Source organism: Sinocyclocheilus anshuiensis, unplaced genomic scaffold (genome assembly GCF_001515605.1).
Source record: "Sinocyclocheilus anshuiensis isolate Anshui unplaced genomic scaffold, SAMN03320099.WGS_v1.1 scaffold68, whole genome shotgun sequence".
NCBI classification, from domain to species: Eukaryota; Metazoa; Chordata; class Actinopteri; order Cypriniformes; family Cyprinidae; genus Sinocyclocheilus; species Sinocyclocheilus anshuiensis.
In genome coordinates, this window is record NW_015555741.1 from 616,064 (window position 1) to 635,761 (window position 19,698).

The 19,698-nt window shown below is 39.8% G+C and overlaps 1 protein-coding gene across 1 annotated transcript in view; it reads right to left on the bottom strand.

Annotated features, from left to right (window-relative positions):
- The window catches only part of LOC107673216 (chondroitin sulfate proteoglycan 4-like), a 34,403-nt gene continuing 14,705 nt past the window's right edge, over window positions 1–19,698 (bottom strand). Inside the window, exons 5-10 of the mRNA XM_016466714.1 lie at window positions 8,271–8,447; window positions 6,111–6,309; window positions 3,627–3,758; window positions 3,198–3,358; window positions 2,532–2,715; window positions 1–2,086 (exon numbers count right to left, since the gene is read on the bottom strand). Of these exons, the coding sequence (XP_016322200.1) occupies window positions 282–2,086; window positions 2,532–2,715; window positions 3,198–3,358; window positions 3,627–3,758; window positions 6,111–6,309; window positions 8,271–8,447 (2,658 nt within the window). The 3' untranslated portion in view covers window positions 1–281. The remainder of the gene's footprint in view (window positions 2,087–2,531; window positions 2,716–3,197; window positions 3,359–3,626; window positions 3,759–6,110; window positions 6,310–8,270; window positions 8,448–19,698) is intronic.

Here is a 19,698-nt window from a genome sequence, read left to right on the forward strand (position 1 = left end):
ACTGCCTAAAAATACATAAGAAGGATTGTTCAAACATAACACGTTATGTTCTTGTCCAAAAGTACCTTAAAAGTTGGTTAATTCCACCTCAGTTGAGAAATGACCATGTGACTATTAGAACATCAGCACACACACACAGATCTGGCTGTGCCATCTAAGAAACCCTAAACTCAGATATGTGCTGGACTTCAATTCATAAGCATCAATAATGGCAAGAAAACTGTATAACACTGACTGGAATGATTCAAGGCCTTGGAAACACAAGTGTCCGGTCGCCGATCTCAAACCCAGTACTGGTTCTTTTTCAGTGCTGGGTTTGTTGTCCGACAGTGCTGTATTAACTCAGGATCCGCCCCTTTTGAGTCCATGTCTGACATGGGGATGTTGTTCGCAGGATCGGTTTTCCTAAAAGTCTCCTGACTCACTTCTCCATTCTTCGGCTTTGCTGCCACCGTTTGGACGTTGTGCTTCCCGGTCTTGTTGCGACGGACCAAGTAGTAGGCCAGCATTGCGGCCAGGAGCATGAGTAGGAGGATGACGAGAATGGGAATAAGGATAGCCCACAGTGTATTTCGTCTAGACACCACAGGAGTCGCTGTAGTGCTGCCAGAAGCCACGTCACCATCTCCTCTCCACCTGGGCTCGGCTTGACCTGGATCGCTCTTGACGAACACCGGTGGCACTTTGAGAAATGTAGCGCCATAAACTCTAGAAGGGTCATAAGGGACCACATGGAAGGGCAAGACGCACTCTGCAGGAGGAACGCCGTGTGCTTTTAGGAGAAAGCGTGCTTCATCTTGACCTTGACCTCCAGTGTTTTGACCCCCAGTTGTGTTTAAGATTTCCAGAGCTACCCGACCTTCATCCAGGTCTCGTTGGGTGAAGGAACTTACTGGTTGGCCATCATCTTGCCCACCCCTCTTGACGAATCGCGCTCCTTGAGGTTGTTTGATCATGTTGAAGGTTGGAGATGTTCTGGTCTTGTTGGCCAGAGGTGTAGCGTCCAGCAACTTTCTGTCTACGAGTACAGTAGCACCTCTGGGGAGCAGGGGATTCTGGGCCACCTTCGCCAGTGGTTTCACGGTAATGTTGAGGACGGAGGACACATTCGCCGCCCTGCTTCGGGCCATAAAGGCCACGCTATCTCTCGGTGAGGTGGACTTAACGAAACGGACACTCACTCTTCCTTGTTTGATCTGCTTCTGTGTGAAAGCCGATGTGGGCTGTCTGTCCACCATTACGGCTGCGTATTTCGGGACATTGGTGATCTTATAGAGTACATCTTCCTCGACAGGACCCCCAGTGGAGGTGCTGAGCATGTCCTCTGTGATTAGCGTCTCGTCATCTCCCTGCAGTACGTGGATCTCTGGAGCTTTGTTCAGTATCAGAGACTTGGCCAGGATTCCGATATGCAGCGTGTATGGGTCTGTTTGGTGTTTCCCATCAGACACTATAAATTCCATGAAACCATTGGACAGACTTCCATCACTAACAAAAGCAACCCGCCCAGTGTTGATGTCTTCCTGGCTGAACTGGTCGATCCGGTCTCCAGAGTCTGTGTAGATGACATATCCGTTAGCTGGACTCTTGGAGATGAGAAATCGGACCTCGTCCGGTGTGCTGTCCTGGTCAACCGTGTTGAGGTAGTTTTTGGAGATGATGGTCGTGGAGCCCTGCAGTGCTTCCAGAAGCAGGTCCAAGCTTACAAGTTCTGGCGGGTTTGAGTCTCTCCGTCTAATGGAGATCAGGAAGATCTCCTCCAGAACCACGGCACCGGGCTGGACTTGCGGAGTGCGGCCACTGGGGTTCAGATGGACCCGGAAAGAGAAGCTATCAGAAGATGCTCCGGAGTCATCGTGATTGTACTCTAGATCACCACGTGCCACGTCATCCTGCAGGAAACGTGGAGCATCACGAGGCAGGTCAGACCCTCCGAGAGTGAGTCGTCCATGATTGGGGAACCGACGCACTTCATAGACGATGTCCTGCCCAGCCCGCTTCTGCTCAGGCAAACTGGCCAGCAGGTTAGAAGCATCCAAAACAGAGCTGTCAATCACTTTAGACTGACCCTGCACCACAGACACACCTGCAACACATTAACAAAACACCAAAGGAAAATAATTAAATTACATTTAATTATTAGACCTGTGTCCTATAGATTAGCATACAATAGGGACCTGGAGGGCTACTGCCCTGCAGAGTTTAGTCAAACCGTGATCGAACAGACCTACCTGTAATTTTCTAGTAACTCTGAAGACCTTGATTAGCTTGCTTGGTGGACTTTGATTAGGTTTTGAGCTAAACTCTGCAGTGCAGGGCCAGATTTGAGGAACCCTGGCATTCAAGCTCCAACCACATTGAGTAACAATGCAGTCTCATGCAGAAAATACAAGTTTGAATGTAGCCTGCATTGTGTCCTGTTCCCACCACATTTGCCTGTTATTATCAGTCTTCTGTTTACTTTTGAATCAATTGACAGAGCACCTGCATCAAACCACTACTCCAAAAAATTACATTTAATTGGTAGCTACCTTTGTTCTTCCAGAGCTGAGATGACACATTTTGATTGGCTGCGTAGTATGACACAGTGACTGGCAGGCTGTGATGCAGCTCTGTTGCTGGGGGCGATGTGAGGGCCAGCTCAACAGAATCTTTCAGGACCCAGAAGGGCTCAGCCGGCATCTGATGCTCATAATATACGGCACCTGCATCCAACTGAACACACAACAGGAATCAAAAACTCTTTTATAAGTTGCCACAGGTTATAACACTCTTCATAAAACAGATCAAATGGTCAGATGTTGAAGCATCAGACATTAAAAACAGCAAATAAGGAATATAGTTTGAATTCTAAATTTGAAATACTTGCAGATTTCATAAGTTTAGATTTAGCAGGCAAAAGCCTGAATGTAATTGGAAATTGGAAAATAGTGCTGCCATCTACTGACAACTAATAATATCTGCACATTTGTTGCCCTCTTGTGGCCAGAGATGGCATTACAATGGAAGAGGCTTTACTCAAGGCACATTTTAAGGGTTTTTATACAATGTCAAAACAAAACAATTATTCTGTAAAATAATACTAATACCAATACTACTACTACCGCTAATAAAATCTAAACCTTTCTAAAATGTAGCTGTATGTGTTACTGGTTTCCTCTGCAAGTACATTTTCACAAATACACAATATTATTTACCTCAGTCTGCGTGAATCTAGTGATCTCCTCAAACTGTCCACGCTGGTTAGGTTTGATTATTCGTCCCAAGCGAGGAGGTTTCACTAGTGAGTATGTGATTTCATCACCGTCTTCACTTGTTATGGCCCGCAAAATATCTCCACTGATCACCTGCCTGGTGCCTGACAAGCATCACCAAACAAATCATATCACTCCACTGATTTCTTCATGAAAACACATTTTAGCAGGTTTCATACAGTTATAATTGACAGAATTGATCTACAAGGTTGTTCCAGATAAGATTACGGACTGTTCATGATGAGGAAAATGAAAAATGACTCCCCAATTTGAAGATTTATGAACAATTTCTCTCTGGGCCAATAAAGATCTTTCATTTGGCCCAGGGAAAGACAGGGATTTGGATTTAAGGTCTGGACGTGTGGAGCCCACCTGGGAAGACCATGAGTTCTCCCTTCGTTTCCATGGAGATGGTGAGCTGTCTTGCCTTGACAACGAAGCGGTGGAGAGGTGAAGTGTGTTCTCCATCAGTCACGGTGAAGCTGAACCCACCAGCCTCTGAGCCTGAGACCAGACACACGCACATCATACTCACTACATCATGTTATACTCTTAAAACAAGGGTTCTTCAATGGTTCCTTGCAGCACATTTAGATCTATCATAGATTTATAAAGTTCTTTGAGGGAACTTTTATCTAAAAAGTTGCTATGTGGTTGCAAGTTGTTCACAGTAGTTTTAGTGTTGAAAAGTGTTCCAAGTTGGTTTAGTTAGGGGGACCATACGTGCCATATTCCCAGGATGCGTCCTGGCCATGATTTCTATATTGCCTAAAATATCTAGGTTTTGGCTTTGTTTGCGTGTGCAGACCGATCGGTGTATGACATCAAAATACCTCGAGAGAATTTTGAAAGCATAAGGAACCGTCTGTATGGTATTTGCCAGGACGAGTCCTGGGAAAATGGCACGTATGGTCACCCTAGTTTAGTGTGTTGCTATGCGGTTCAAATAGATTTGTTTTTTCTCTATATGATTTCTAAGATGTTCTGAGTTGTTTTAATTTGTTTTTTGGGTTTTAGCAGGTGACTATTATATGATTGCTGAGGTGTTCCTAGCATATTACTATGCATTCACTAATGTATTCTGAGTGTGCTGTAGCATGTTGCCATGCAGGTGCTAAGCTGTTCAAAATAGATTTTTTTTTGCATGCTGCTACTCTATATGATTGCTAAGTTGTTCTGAGTTGTTTGTAACAGTTGCTATGTAGTTGCTAAGGTGTTGTTTTTATCATGTTGCTACTGAATATGACTGCTGTGTTGTTTTTAATGACTGGATTTTAGCTTGTTACTATGCAGTTACTATGATATGATTGCTAAGGTGTTCTCAGTTTTTTAACGTGTTGCTATGCATTTGCTAACATGCTAATATGTAACTGAGCTAGTTTTAGCATGTAGCTAAGGTGTTCAGAACAGTTTTTTAGATGCTGCTACTCTATATAATTGCTGAAGTCTTCTGAGTTGTTTTAACATGTTATTTGCTAATGTGTTTTGAGTGGGTTTTAGCATGTTGCTAAGGTGTTCAGAACAGTTTCTTTTAGATGCTGCTACTCTATTAGGATTGCTAAGTTGTTCTGAGTTGTTTTAACGTTTTGCTATGCATTTGATAATGTGTTGTGAGCAGTGTTGGGAAGTAACGCATTACTTAGTAACGCGTTACTGTAATTTGATTACTTTTTTAGTAACTGAGTAATTTAACACGTTATAATTTTCAAAATATTAATTAGAGTATAGTTACGCCGAGGTCTCTATACGTTACTGCCGCATTACATTGCTGACAGAATGCAGTGTTTTATAATCTAGAGATTGTAAAAAGGATGTAGCACACACACTGTCAAGTCAAGTGCCAGTGGATTAGAGACCTGCTCCCACGAGACGATTAACAGGTGCGAGCATATGCAGAGTTTCTATTTAGGCTACAACACATGTTTGCAGCGCTGAGCAATGCAGTGCTGAAATTTGCGTGCTCACGAATCCTCATTATAACACACGAATTGTAGACATTATGAACGATTCATTATGCATATATTTATTGTGTTATAACAGAGATTTGTGAGATTGCGGAATCCTCTCATTATAACACACGAATTGTAGACATTATGAAAGATTCATTATGCATATATTTATTGTGTTATAACAGAGATTTGTGAGATTGCGATTAACTGAGATGTCTTTTAGAGATTATAAATGCAGCGCTCTTTGCTGGCATTCTGCCATGCCGAACCATGCACGCAGCAGCCGCTTGCTTTAGTTAAAAATAACAGTGTTCTGTGGATGTTGATGCTATAATAACAAATATTTATCGGGAGCGTGTATGCTGGGATTTCATAAATTTCATGGAGAAAAAAGTAACGTAACTAGTAATGTAACTAATTACTTTTTAAATAAAGTAATCAGAACAGTAACGTGATTACTTTTAAAAGGAGTAATCAGTAATCAGATTACATTTTCAGAGTAACTTGCCCAACACTGGTTGTGAGTGGGTTTTGGCATGTTGCTAAAGGTGTTCAGAACAGTTTTTTAGATGCTGCTACTGTATACGATTGCTGAGGTGTCCTGAGGCATTTTAAGTTGTTTTTAGCTTGTTGCTATATGGTTGCTAAGGCATTTTTTACTATGTTTTTATGCAGTTTTGGGAGGTTCTTAGTATATTGCTGTGGTGTTCTGAGTGGCTGGGCCTTGAAAGTGGCTTTTAACACGATTCCATGTGGTTGCTAAGCTGTTCTATGATTGCCACGCCCCAAATCTCTTTTCTGGTCCCTCATCAGGTGGCCTACTGTTTTTTTTCTTTAGTAGCTGATATTTTAGTCTGCTTTTAAAGGTTTTAAAGGACTCGATTCAAAGAAACTGATGTCAACCCACCCTGATGAATGAATAAAACCTCTCCATTATTAATCTGAGCCTGGGTGAAACTGTCCATGCTGTCATCCGGGGACACTTTAAAGGCAACGATCCCATTGCTGGGCGTCTCGATGGCATACACCAGCTCCTCCGGAGGGGTGTCAAGATCTTCGCTGCTCAGCATATTGGCTGTGATTTCAGACTCCTCACCAGCTACAAGCTGAAAGGAGAGAGCAGACACGCAAACAAAGAGAGATAAACAAACCAATAAACAAGATGGAACAACTAAACTGTTGCTTTCAGAGGTGTCTAACTGTCTGGAGTCGTTGGGATGTGAAAGAGGCAGTTATGTCTCCTCTGATGCTGCTCTAATGGATGTGTAATGGACAAGTTGCTGAAAGACATTCTTAAACGAAGAAATTCAGCTGGGAGAGTGCAGGGCTGCCGTGTGAGCGCCACACATCAGCACGCATTTATCTGTTCCTGAACTCTTTCACTGCCTCCATCTACCGCTCTCCTGAGAGACCGAGGGAAAAAACTGGAATTGACTACATGGCGTAGTGCCCTGGAACAGAAAGGTCTACAAACTCATTATCATTTAGTAATCTAGTTTCCACATAACGTGACCTTCAAGATTTAAGTGCATGTAAAATCATCTCCTTTCCTCCTGTGAGTGCTATTTAATGGAGGGCAATGCAGTGTCATTACCAGGGCAAATATTAGTCATAGCAGATAGGTCTCTGTACTGCCCCCTGGTGACTGTTCAAAGACCTTTACATCACTTTCTGTATAGTATATCCATGGGCATCCACTAGATGGTAGCACTAGAGCAGAGTACAGCACGAGTGAAACATATGAATCAAATATCTCCCAAATTGGGCTGGAAATTGCTGTTTCTCTTCATACTCAATATTTAATAGATGTAACATGGATCAGTGGCTGCATGGCAAATCAAATCCCAGCATGCCGTGCCGAGGCCTGCTTTGATGGGAAAATGCAATCTCTCTCTGATTAGACTGGTGTGTCTCTATAGGGTCTCTACATTAGAGCACAGGGAGCCCAGAACTGATATATTACTCTGTGTTTGTGTGTGTGTTTGAGTAATCGAGTGATTGTGTTTGTGTGGATGAATATCACAGAAGTTTCATGTTTCATGCAAAAAGGAAAACCACATGAAATTGTAAAACGAAGCCATTTTGGGAACATTGCGATTTTTGGCACCGGGACAATAATTGCAGCAAAATGCAAAACAGAGCTCATCCCCATTACTGTAATGTGAAAATTATGATTTCTTAGATACCATAGTAGAATTTGTTGTACTGAATTTAATTTACCCAATTTTAATTACAATAAAGAATTTTTTTGCCACATTACAGTCATTAGAATTATTTATTTATTTTGCATTATGCAGTTAATTCTATTAATATCACAATAATACAATAATAATTCAATACAACTATAATTTCTGCGAATTAAAAAATTAAAACTTGTATAAATGTATAATTGTTTTCATTTTTTCTGGCTATATATATATATATATATATATATATAAAATACACATAATGATTATATATAATTATTAACAAATAATAAACAAATAAATATTATATTTATTACATATTTAAATCTATGTTTCCCCTTTTAATCCTTTTGATTTTAGGGTGAAATATGAATCAGGCACTTTCTAGTGAAACCACCTAATTATAAGTGTGTGTTAAATACTGTGCTGGTAAAACTTGTGTTTACAGTTTTGGAAAGAGCCGGCCTGAATTTTTGACTTTCTCTATTATTATCATCAGTAACCATTGGAAATTGAGGTGTTCCTGGATTAAAGCATGTCTGATACAGAGTCAGACAGACAGAGAGAAGGCACGCGCGCGAGAGAAGGGGAACTATCCGCATGTGGAAAAACACACATATCATTATTTCACATTTTGCGGGAGTCGAGGGGCGTCTCCGATTGGTCGGCTTTCCCTCCAGCCCAGAAGCCGAATTCTTGCCACCCTCATGGTTTTCCAAAAATATGAGTTTCCACGGCGACCAAAAACCACAGACAACATCGAGCAAGCACTGAATGACACTCTGTGTTCCAGCGGAGGGAGTCGCTCTGAATTTTCCGACTACGTCTCTGTTCTAGAAGCTTCATTAATGTTTAAAACAGGGAAAATGGTCTCGGTGTACCTCCATTCCGGTGTTGCGTTGGATGCGGGGCGGTTCGTCATTCACAGGGAGGATGGTGATGCCGATGGTCAGGGACGCACTCCGGCGGGTGATGTGAGAAGCGGCCGCCGCGAGGGTGAAACTGTCCTCTGTGGTCTCGCTGCTGTCGTGGAAGTAGTACACCTGTCCCTGTTGTACCTGAGGAAACACAACATACGCAAAAGACATCAAAAATCCAGTCACACACCCCTACTCCTTTTTCTGACCATTAGGGCATTTTTGGTTTTACAGCGGCTTTTTTTTGTCATTTTTCAAGTGACAAGACAATAAAAACATCCTTTTAAAATGCTGCAGATGCAGTTTCCCTCCAAAAAGATGAAATACATAAACAAAAACTACCATGGGAACCATAGTTCCTGTTTTCAGGATTGTTTCATGTTGCTAATCAGAATCTTACTGTATTTTTGGCCCTTTTTATTTATAGTATAACCCTCATGTGTTGTGAGAGTACAACATAATCCTGGAGAGGATTTTCTTTTTCCTAAAAATGCTAGTTGATGCTAGTTAAAACCTAACACTATACAAAGGATTTTTGCAAGGGGAAAGGGGATTTTTCCTTCACCTTCTTGTCAAAAGTCACCAGCCTACAAAAAAAGTACCTGTTAAGCTATATTATTACCAAATATTGGATTCAATCTTTATATCAGATTGTTTTCTTTCAATTAGCACAGGTTTTGTATTTCTTTTTGGAACTGATTGATCATAGGCCTTATTGATCTAAGCCTATGCACCTCAGTTTTTGAGCAAATATTGTCACAATTATCCACAAGTAATGTTTTTTTCACTCAAAAACTGAGGTGCCTAAGTTTAGATCAATGAGGCCTATGATCAATCATTTCCAAAAAGAAATACAAAACCTGTCCCAATTAAAAGAAAACAAGTTGACAAAGGTACAAATCCAATATTGTTGATAATACAGCATAATGAGAGATTTACAAGCAATTTTTTAAAAGGCTGATGATTTTTCACTGAGAACACCAAATTAGATAAAGGATGTTCAGAACAGCACAAAGAATAGTAAAGAAATGACAGAAAATGATGGAGGAAACTTATCCTAAAAATGTATTCGAATTGCAATAACCATGAAAAAATATCACAAGTCAGACTCAAACATATGTCTGAACATGTGCTCTAACCACTACGCCACATCTCCAACCTTTTTGTATTTATAAGATTAACGTGGTTGTGAATAGTGAAGCTGTTCTTCCAAACAAGCCATTTCTCAGTCCGTTACATTACATGATGAAATGTACATCTGTTACACTAAAACTGGATTTGACATGGGTGGTCAGATGCACTTTTTAAACAAAGTGCAGATTTAGTCAAACAAACATAATGCAAACTCTAGGAAGCCCCACAGCTGCGAGCGCGTCATGTGAAACTAAAGTATGTTAGTGTGTCCGGCGCAGGAGGTCAGACGTCTGCTATTTGTCATATGCTATACAGATTCTAACAGGCTCCAGGATGATCAAATCATTGCACACAGTACAAACTACATAGTACAAATCTTAACAATGACCACAAGCCCTCGCATTTTCTTCAGAAAACATAAAAATCTAATTGGCATTTAATTTGTTGGGCTTATTTTCATTAGTACGAGCACCAAGCTCCAAGAGCTGTGCGCTAACCGCTAAGCCCAAGCTTATGCTAGCAGAATTTTTTAGCAGAGAAAAGCTGTGCCTCACCTCTTTCGGACATCATTTAAGTCTGCATATTTGTCAGGAAATCGATAACTTATGGCGGCTGTTTATGGAAGATGTCATTTGGAATCGAGGTGAAATGTTTTTATGTAAGCATCTTAGTGTATTTTTGGCCTTCTTAACATTTTTATTTATAAGAGGCATTTAAAGGAGACAGAGGACAGACAACCATGATGCGAAGAATATGACAAGCTGGATTCAAATCCTATTAACCATACAAGCAATGCAAACTGCAAAACATTTTTATTAAAATGTTGTAAAAACAAGAAACATTTCTATTAGCATCATTGTAACATTAGTTTCTAGGACGTCTATCTATCTATCTATCATATTACTAGTATACTGTATATATGAAAAAAATACACTCATACTAAACAAATCAAGTCTTAATTTATGCACTGTTGATTCTCGAGTAAATTGTCTTGTTTTCAGGTTTTTCTAGATATTTCGACTTGAAAACAAGTAAAAAGGCCAATTAACTTAGAAGCCATTTTTGCAGTGTTAATGTGTCACAGCATGTATGCTAACCGTTATGTCGCAAGCTCTGAGAGAACAGAAGCTTTTTTAGAGAAAATCTGAGCTTCTTTTCTTTTCTGCTGCTGTTTAGTCAGTAAATCGTTGTGTTTGCCAGGAAATCGATACTGTTAGCGACTGTTCACAGAAGATGTCGATTTTCCAAGTCTGGTGAAATGTTTGAGCTAACATGCTAATGGCTGAGAATCTTTGATTATTTTAAGTTTGACCTATTTGCCATTTTTATTGATAATGCAGTTTAAAAAAAAGGGCAGGAAATGAAGGAACAAAAGAAACATCAGTCTGCCTGTATGATCCACAGTCCATTGTTTCAAAGTTTAATTTTCTATTGGTGACATTAAATGACTTGAGTTGATTTAAACTCTACTTGCATTTTGGCAGCAAATTCATCTATCACTTGATAGAAGCTAGCCACATTGGTTCACAGATGTTAACATGGACAGGTTTGTGACATACCATCACCAAAAGCATTAGTAATGCTAATATAAAAAAATAGGGAAAAGAATAATGTTAATATATATAATTTATTATATTATTAAAATTGAAAATTCTAGTATTTACTCTCATGTTGTTCCAAACCTTCTGTGGAACTTAAAAGAAGATGTTATAACCAAATGTTTTTGGGTTCCATTGACCATTATTAAACAAAAAAATACAATGCAAGTCAATGGGAACCAAAACTTTGGTAACCAACACTCAACTTCAAAATATCTCCTTTAAGTTTCACAAAAGAAAGAAAGTGACCAGTTTGGGACAACATGAGGGTGAGTAAATGATTTTCATTTCATTTTTGAGTGACTATCCCATTGATTTACCACAGTAAACAACTTTGGCACTTTGACCAATGTAAAATCAAAGTCCTAAGATAAATGCCAAAGCTGTTTCACATTATTCTGCTTTTGTTTAGTCTGCATTTGTTATGAAATTGATAACTGTTGGCGACTATTTACATAAGATGTCAATTTTTTGTAGCAGAGGAGAAATGTATTCCAGATTGTTTCATCGTGACACGCTAATATCCGTTCTCTCTCTTTCTTTTTGAAGCCTGTGAGCTGTTTTGAGATGTTTTCATCTCAGTGCGTTGTGAATGTTTGCTACTATGCTGCACCGTAAGCTATCATTACAATCTGTCCCCTGGTGTGGCAGCGGTGACCGGCAGTATACAAACCGACCGCTGACTCCACAACACAGAATAAAGAAACGCCACATTCAGCTCAGTAATGAGCATGATGCATACGTCTTTAATTTAGGAACAATTCCGCCTTGGTTCCTTTCCTGCGCAGTAGTTTCTCTCCATATGGAACACATTAGTTGTGTTTCAGAAAGCATTGCATAACCAAAAAAAAAGGAAATGTAGCACAGGACAGCGTGGGCCAGAACGGTTAAGACGTTGTGTATTAAGATGTAGCGTGGAGCGGCTGCACACAATGAAGTTATTCTGACAGCTGGACTAAAGCCACCACAAGACATTGATTCTGAACTTCAAATTCAATCTGTCCTCCATCTGTGATCTCCCTCTCTCTCATCCTTGCCTTCTCTGTCTGATCTGAGAGCTGTGCTCACTGCATAAGATATCTGTCAATCTAACACCACTCACGTCCTACTGCGTCTCAATCGCTGAAAGGAATATTCAGTGTTATTTTCAACTTCAGACCTTCAAAATGTCAATGCCGCTGTTTTCAATTACACCAAAAGCAATTTTCAATTACACTGCTTTGTCATTTTGAGTCGCTTAGTTTTTGACAGAAAAAAGCAAAGTGTCATCTTTCAAATTATTTAAATATTACAATTGTACATTTATACTCCAAACCATTGTTGAGATTTAATATTAGAAATACTGTCTATCAGAAAACTATATTTTGAAAAAATCACCTCTAAAAAAATTCAAAAATGTAATAAAAAAAAAAATAAAAAAAATAATCTGACAAAATTAGGAGGTTTAACCAAATATAATATAATACAATATAACAATATAATATAACAACAATATAATATTATAATAATAATAATAATAATAATATATCTGTGCAGGTAAACATGATGTTAGCTATGTACAACGGCAAAAAAATATAAATAAATAAATAAATAAATACAATAATTTCTTACTGGGTATTTGTCTTGTTTTCCAGGACAAATATTTAAACATTGCTTGATATGCAAAATTACTTAAAGGGGTCATATGATGCGATTTCAATTTTTCCTTTCTCTTTGGAGTGTTACAAGCTCTTACCAAATGTTCAAGCAAAGAAAGAAGGCCTAACTTTTATTCTGGCTGTAGTATTGTTGCTGCCGTCATGTTGTGAATGCGCTGTGTGATTCGTTGTGAAAGCAAAACTACTTTGTTTGGCCTTCCAAAAGAGGACGATATCCGCTTCGTCATGCCTAGAGCTGTGGATCGCCGGATCGGCTTTCACCATGAACGAAGCGGAGTCCAGCCCGGGGCCATCACATGTGGTTGCGCAAGCCCTCCGGACGCTCCTTCGTCAAATCCCCCAGCCTCTGCTCACTCAGCCCGCCGGCCGTTCCTCACTTTATCCCCCGGCCTCTGCTCACTCAGCCCGCCGGCAATTCCCGGCGCGATGCAACGCGTAAAAAGACAGTACAAGTCATTATAATCCATAATTATGTCCCCACTGGATGCAACGAATGCCTTGTTTATAATGGGTTTTCATGTTTTTGAATCATCGCTCCGGCCTGACAGGGCATGTCACGATATGGTAAGGGGCGTAACATTTCTGTCACACGCTTGAGGTATTCGGCCAATCACAACGCACTGGATAGCTGGTCAATCAGAGCACACCTCGCTTTTTCAGACTGATGAGCTTTGTAAAAATCGACACGTTTCAGAAAGGCGGGGCATAGAGGAGAAACAATAATGTACAGTATGTGGAAAATAATATGTTTTTTGAACCTTAAACTGCATAAACACATTTCATTACACCAAATACACAAAATAATGTTCTTTTTAGCAGCATCATATGACCCCTTTAACATGTTACATTTTGTTTTCTGAAAAATTCTTTCAAATGAAGTGAGTTTATACCTAAACCTAAAAAAATAAAAAAAATCTATCGATGAGGCCAGAAAAGATCAACTTAATTCAAAGGGAAAACAAGTTTATTTTTCCAAGTCCATTGGCAGGAATCTGTTCTTATTTTAAGGATTAAGTCACTGAACTGTGATATTTCTTTCATAAAAAGGCCTTATATATTGTGTCATTTTGCTTCTCCAGTAAATCTAGCTTAATTTAAGAATGTTTAGAGACTTTATCGAAAAACAAGACTAACAAATTGAGCAAGAAAAACTTTTTTTTTTTTTGCAATGTACAAGATGGTTTATTGATGTTTATAGTTTTACTGATGTTCTCTGAAGATTTTCCTGCTGTAAATCGTTGTGAAGATGCTAATCTCTCACGCACTACATTAAAGAGTAACATTTTGAATATCCAGATAAAACTGACACTATTTGAAAACGGAGACTTTGCAATTCCGTTTTGGTAACACAGAAATTGAGCCTGAAGTTGAAAATAACCTGGGAAGTTAATCTGTTCTGGCTGAATCGCTCCCGAGTTAACCTGATCTCTGTTCTCAATGTTGCACGCCTGGCGGCGCGGTGTAAATGCTTTATTTGTGGGATATATGGGCTAGTTCATTCTGGCCCGCGGCTGCAAGGAAGCGCAAGTCAGAATTTCCATCAAGTTGGAACGGCAGTCGTAAGAGCAATGTCTAGCCGCTCTCAAACAACAGCATACTCATTCTACCGCCAGTCTTTCCCTGATCATTCTTTCCACTAGAAGACCTCTAGGTCACGACGCTAGATATCATAATGCGAAGTAGTTTTGGGGGGCCCGCTGGAAACAAAGAGAGCTTAGATAAGTCTTAAAAGACAATGGGAGAAAGAGAAATTGTTTCTTTGAGCCTCTAAAACACAGCGAGCATCAGACAGGCGTGATCAAGGTCTGCCTCAATAGCTGTTATTCTGTGAACGGCTTGTAATTAAGATGCAGAAAATGCTATTTTATGCCTGACTGTTCCTCAATGATATGGCAAAATGCTACGCAGGGATCCTCGTAGTCTCTGAGAAACCATTACATGAGGCTGTTCGCCCTTTTAATTAAAGCCAATGACAGCTCCTCTGGTTCCAGTGCAGCTCTTTTATCGTGAGAAGAATGAACTCTCGTTGCAGGCACAAAGTACAAACAAACAAGCCTGTAATTACGGCATCATTAGTTGTTCCCACTGTTTCCTCTACAAATGAGAACAGTTTACCCAAAAAATGAAAATTCTGTCATCATCTGCTCACCCTCATGTCATGACTTTCTTCCTCCAGTGAAACTCACAACCATTTCCAAGATGCTCGAGTGAACAGTGAAAGCATATTGTGACCAGTGGCTGTCAAGCTCCAAAAAGGACAGATAAGCACCATAAAATTTGTCTTTACGGCTCAGAAACAACATTTTGTTTGTTTTGTTTGTTCTGTGTGCCTGTCTGTCAATCAGCAACTCTACATATAATCGAGATGTTCTATTAAAGATAGGAGCGTCGAGAGGCTCTAAGATGGCGGCCAGGGAGTAACAGCAAATTTCACTAGCTCCCGCACCACTCAGCTCATTACTTGTATTTTTTCCGTTAATTCGAACGCAACTCGATGGCTCTGGTTATGCCATCGATGTAGTATGTCTCTGGAAAGTTTTTGGCCACAATCTTTTTCGAAAATGCCTCGTCCTGCCAAAAAAATGGAGAAAAAGGACTCTCCCACGGATATGGTGGAACACGGTGATGTCGAAGATAGCTGTGATTTTGAGTTAAGCCCGCCCATGGCGAAGGCCTTTCAACATATCGATATGAGTCGATATCGAAAACAATAGATGCCAAACTCGATCCCTTAGCTGAGGTTATAAATACCCATTCTCAAGAACTGGAGAATTGCAAAGCTCGTCTGGATGAGGCCGAGCGAAGAATCGTTTTGGCGGAGGAATTAGCCGATAGCATGCAGGCCCGTGTTTTGACTCTGGAAAAGCAGGTTGCGTCGCTTACTGAGCACGTTGATGATTTGGAGAACAGAGGACGGCGCAAAAATATTCGCATCGTTGGCTTACCAGAAGGGGCAGAGGGCTCTAATGCGGTGGCTTTCCTCCAAAAATGGATCCCGGAGCTTCTTCAGTTGCAGACCAAGGAAGGCTACATTAAAATCGAAAGAGCTCATCGTACTCTAGCACCCAGACCAGGAGTCAAGGAGAGACCTAGACCGCTGGTGGAGCGTATGCATCATTTCGGAGACAGACAGAGGATCCTTGAGGCAAGCAGAAGGATGTCCATGGATGGCAACTTGCAAATTGAGAACAGCAAAATCTCTTTCTTTCAAGATTTTTCCGCTGCAGTGCTCCAGAAGCGCAGGGAATTTGACTCTGTAAAGCGCCACTTGCAGGAGATCGGAGCCCGTTATGCAATGTTATATTCAGCTAAGCTCCGAGTAACGATCGGTAGTACCACCAAGATCCTTGACACGCCTGCAGCGGTCTCAGAGCTTATTGCGGAGATTGATCAGCATCGACCTGTGGCAGCCGAACGTTCACCTGTGAGAACTTTTCTCCTGAGCTTCTCACCGAGGCTTTTCCGGATTTCTTAGATACTGCTTCTGGTACTGTAATTATAGGGGGGGATTTTAATTGTTTGTTGAATCCCTTGCGAGATAGATTACCTTCAAAGAATAGCCCTCCGTCTAAGCAATCTAAAACCTTATCCGCTTTATGCGATGAGTTGGGCTACTCTGATGTTTGGCGCAGCCTTAACCCTTTACGATCAGAATTTACCTTTTATTCTCCTCCCCATAAATGCTATTCTAGAATCGATTACTTTTTTGTCCCTAGTGCAGTCCTACAATATGTTTCCTGCTGTACTAATTAATATGGTAGTTTCCGATCATGCTGTGGTGGTATTGGATTTGTTAGTGAAAGGAGTTCCAAATCCGACTAAACGCTGGAGATTTAATACAGTATTGCTTAAAGACAATAAGTTTATTTCATACTTTAATTCCGAATTTAAGAATTTTTTGGTCGATTAATTCAGAGTCAATGGAAGACCCATCCCTGTTATGGGAGACTTGTAAAGCCTATATCAGGGGACTTGTTATATCTTATTCTATCACTAAAAAACGGAAACAAGCAGAGAAGCAGGAATGTTTAGAACTAGAATTTAAAAAGTCTATCGAAGATCATGTGAATGATGCTTCTCCTGCTAATCTAGAGAAGTTGGGCATAGTACGTGCTTCTTTGGATGCGTTAATATCGCAGCAGGCTAACACTAAAATTATTTTTTCCAAGCAAAGATTGTATGAACACAGTAATAAACCTAATAAGTATTTATCATATTTATTGAAAGACAAACCGGGTCCACAGTTTATCACCTCTATTATGGACTCTTCTGGAAAGTATTCATTTGATTCTGGGGTTATAAATGCTACATTTAAGCAGTTTTATTCTGATTTATATAATACTGAATATTCTCCACAACAATACAGCACTACGGTAAATTTCTTTGATCACTTATCACTCTCTTAAATATCTGATGAACAGAGAATAGCTCTAAATGCCCCTATTTCAAGGGAGGAAGCCTTAATGGCTCTACGTAGCTTACAGTCTGGCAAATCCCCAGGTCCAGACAGTCTGGTGTGCGAATTATATAAAGAGTTTCAGCATATTTTAATAGATCCCCTATTATCTATGTATGATTATTCGTTTATGACAAATACTTTGCTGCAATCACTTAGAGAGGCCAATATTTCCCTTATTTTAAAAAAAGGAAAAGATCCGGAACATATAGGCCGATATCTCTTTTGAATGTAGATTTTAAATTGCTTTCAAAGATTCTCGCACTGCGGTGGGAGAAAATACTTCCTTCTATCATTAATGAAGACCAAACGGGTTTCATTAAGGGTAGAAGTTCGAGTAACAATATTAGAAGGCTTCTAAATCTTATTGAGTTCTCTCATAAATGTGACATTGACACCCTCATTTTATCATTAGATGCGGAGAAGGCCTTCGATCGAGTGGAGTGGCCATATTTATTTTATAGTTTGGAAAGGTTCGGCCTTGGTGATAATTTTATCCGATGGGTGCATTTACTGTATTCTGCTCCACTCGCAGCTGTTGTCACTAACGGCCATAGGTCTGACAATTTCCCTATGTTCCGCGGCACTAGGCAGGGCTGTCCCCTCTCACCGTTACTTTTTGCAATAGCGATAGAACCATTGGCTCAGGCGATTAGGGAGGGGGCGGCCGTGTCTGGTGTTTCGGTTGGTCTTAAACAGCATAAAATCTCCCTATATGCGGATGATATCCTGCTTTTTTTGTCGGACCTTGAATCCTCGGTGCCTGCTCTAGTAGATATTGTTAATTCATTTGCGAAGTTTTCAGGGTATAAAATACATTTTTCCAAATCTGTTGGTTTGCACCTAAGACAACCAAGTTCTAGTATAATTAATAAGACTTCCCTTCCATTCAAAGTGTCGGACTCTGGTTTTACATATTTAGGAATTAATATTACCCCTACAATTTCCCAATTAGCTAAAGTAAATTTTTTCCCTTTGCTTGATAAAATCCGCAACGACTTAATTAGATGGTCAGATCTCCCCCTTTCCTGGCTTGGAAGAATTTCTGTAGTTAAAATGAATATAATGCCCAGGCTTCTTTACCCATTACAGATGATAACAATTTTATTGCCGATTAAAAGGGTAAAGGAATTAACTGGATGGCTTAGTTCATTTATATGGAACAAGAGGAAACCAAGACTAAAATTTCCAAAGTTACAGTTTTCTAGTTCCAGGGGTTGGCTTGGGTCTGTCAAACATTAGAAAATACCAATTAGCCTGTCAGTTTAAATTAATTTTGGAATGGTTCAGAGAGGATCCTAAATCTACTTGGCTTGATTTAGAGGCTTCACAGTTATAATGTCCTTTACAAAATCTGTTATTTGTCAGAAGTTCTAAGGTAGTCAAAGCATTATGTGAGAACTCAATCGTGTTTAACACGTGGAAGGCCTGGTCTGTTATATGTAGGATTGAGGGCAGGGCTGGTTTGTCTTCCCTGCTGACCCCCATTAACAATAACCCCGAGTTTATCCCTAGCATTTCAGATTCTGGTTTTAAAATTTGGTATGATTATGGAATATGTAGACTTGGTGATCTGTTCAATGATGGCTCTCTATTATCTTTTGAAGACTTGGTTACAAAATACAAATTACCAAGATAACATTTTTTCAGATTTCTCCAAATCAGGGATTATATTTTTAGAAGTACTACTCTTGTCACCAACCCATCCATGTCAACCATTGAGAAGTTTCTCTTAAATCCCCCGCTGAGTAAGCAGATCTCATGCTTGTATAATGTCCTTTGCTGTTATGATGTGGTAAACACACAAGACCTTAGAAGACTGTGGGAGGGGGAGTTGCAATTGATCATAACAGAGGAGGATTGGGATCAGGTATGGAGTTAGGCGAGTAAGATCTCCGTTTGTAACAGGGTCAGAGCTATTCAGCTCAGGATTGTGCATAGATTGCACATCACACCACTCCTGAGAAGTAGGTTTAACCCAAGTAATTCTCCATTATGTCTTAAATGTAAGGTGGAAGTGATAGATTACACCCATTGCTTCTGGGAATGTTCAGTTATTAGAGCTTACTGGTCAAAAGTTGTTCGATATATGAGTCAAATATTTGGATTAAGGCTACAGCTAGATCCCCTGTCTTTAATTTTAGGTCTCCCAATTAGATATCTGTCAAATAAATTAGCTAAACGGCTATTTGATATCCTAGCTTTCGCTGCTAGGAAGAATATACTGTTATCCAGGATCAGTGATAAACCCCCTTCCTTGAAGTGATGGCACAAGATTGTCAGAGAAATTATTCCATTAGAATTCTTAACATGTGTTATTCATTTGTCAACTGAAGATTTTCATCAAGTCTGGACTCCGTATCTAGATTGTATTGATGTTTCTTTGAGTAATATTTTAAAGTATGGTATAGTATAATGCTCCTGTATGTCCCCTTTTTTTTCCTTTTTTTTCTGTCTTAATTGTAATGGCTGGGCTTTGTTATTTGTTTTTAATTTAGGTTGTAAATTGTTAAAAATGTTGATTAAAAAGATGCAATAAAAATAAA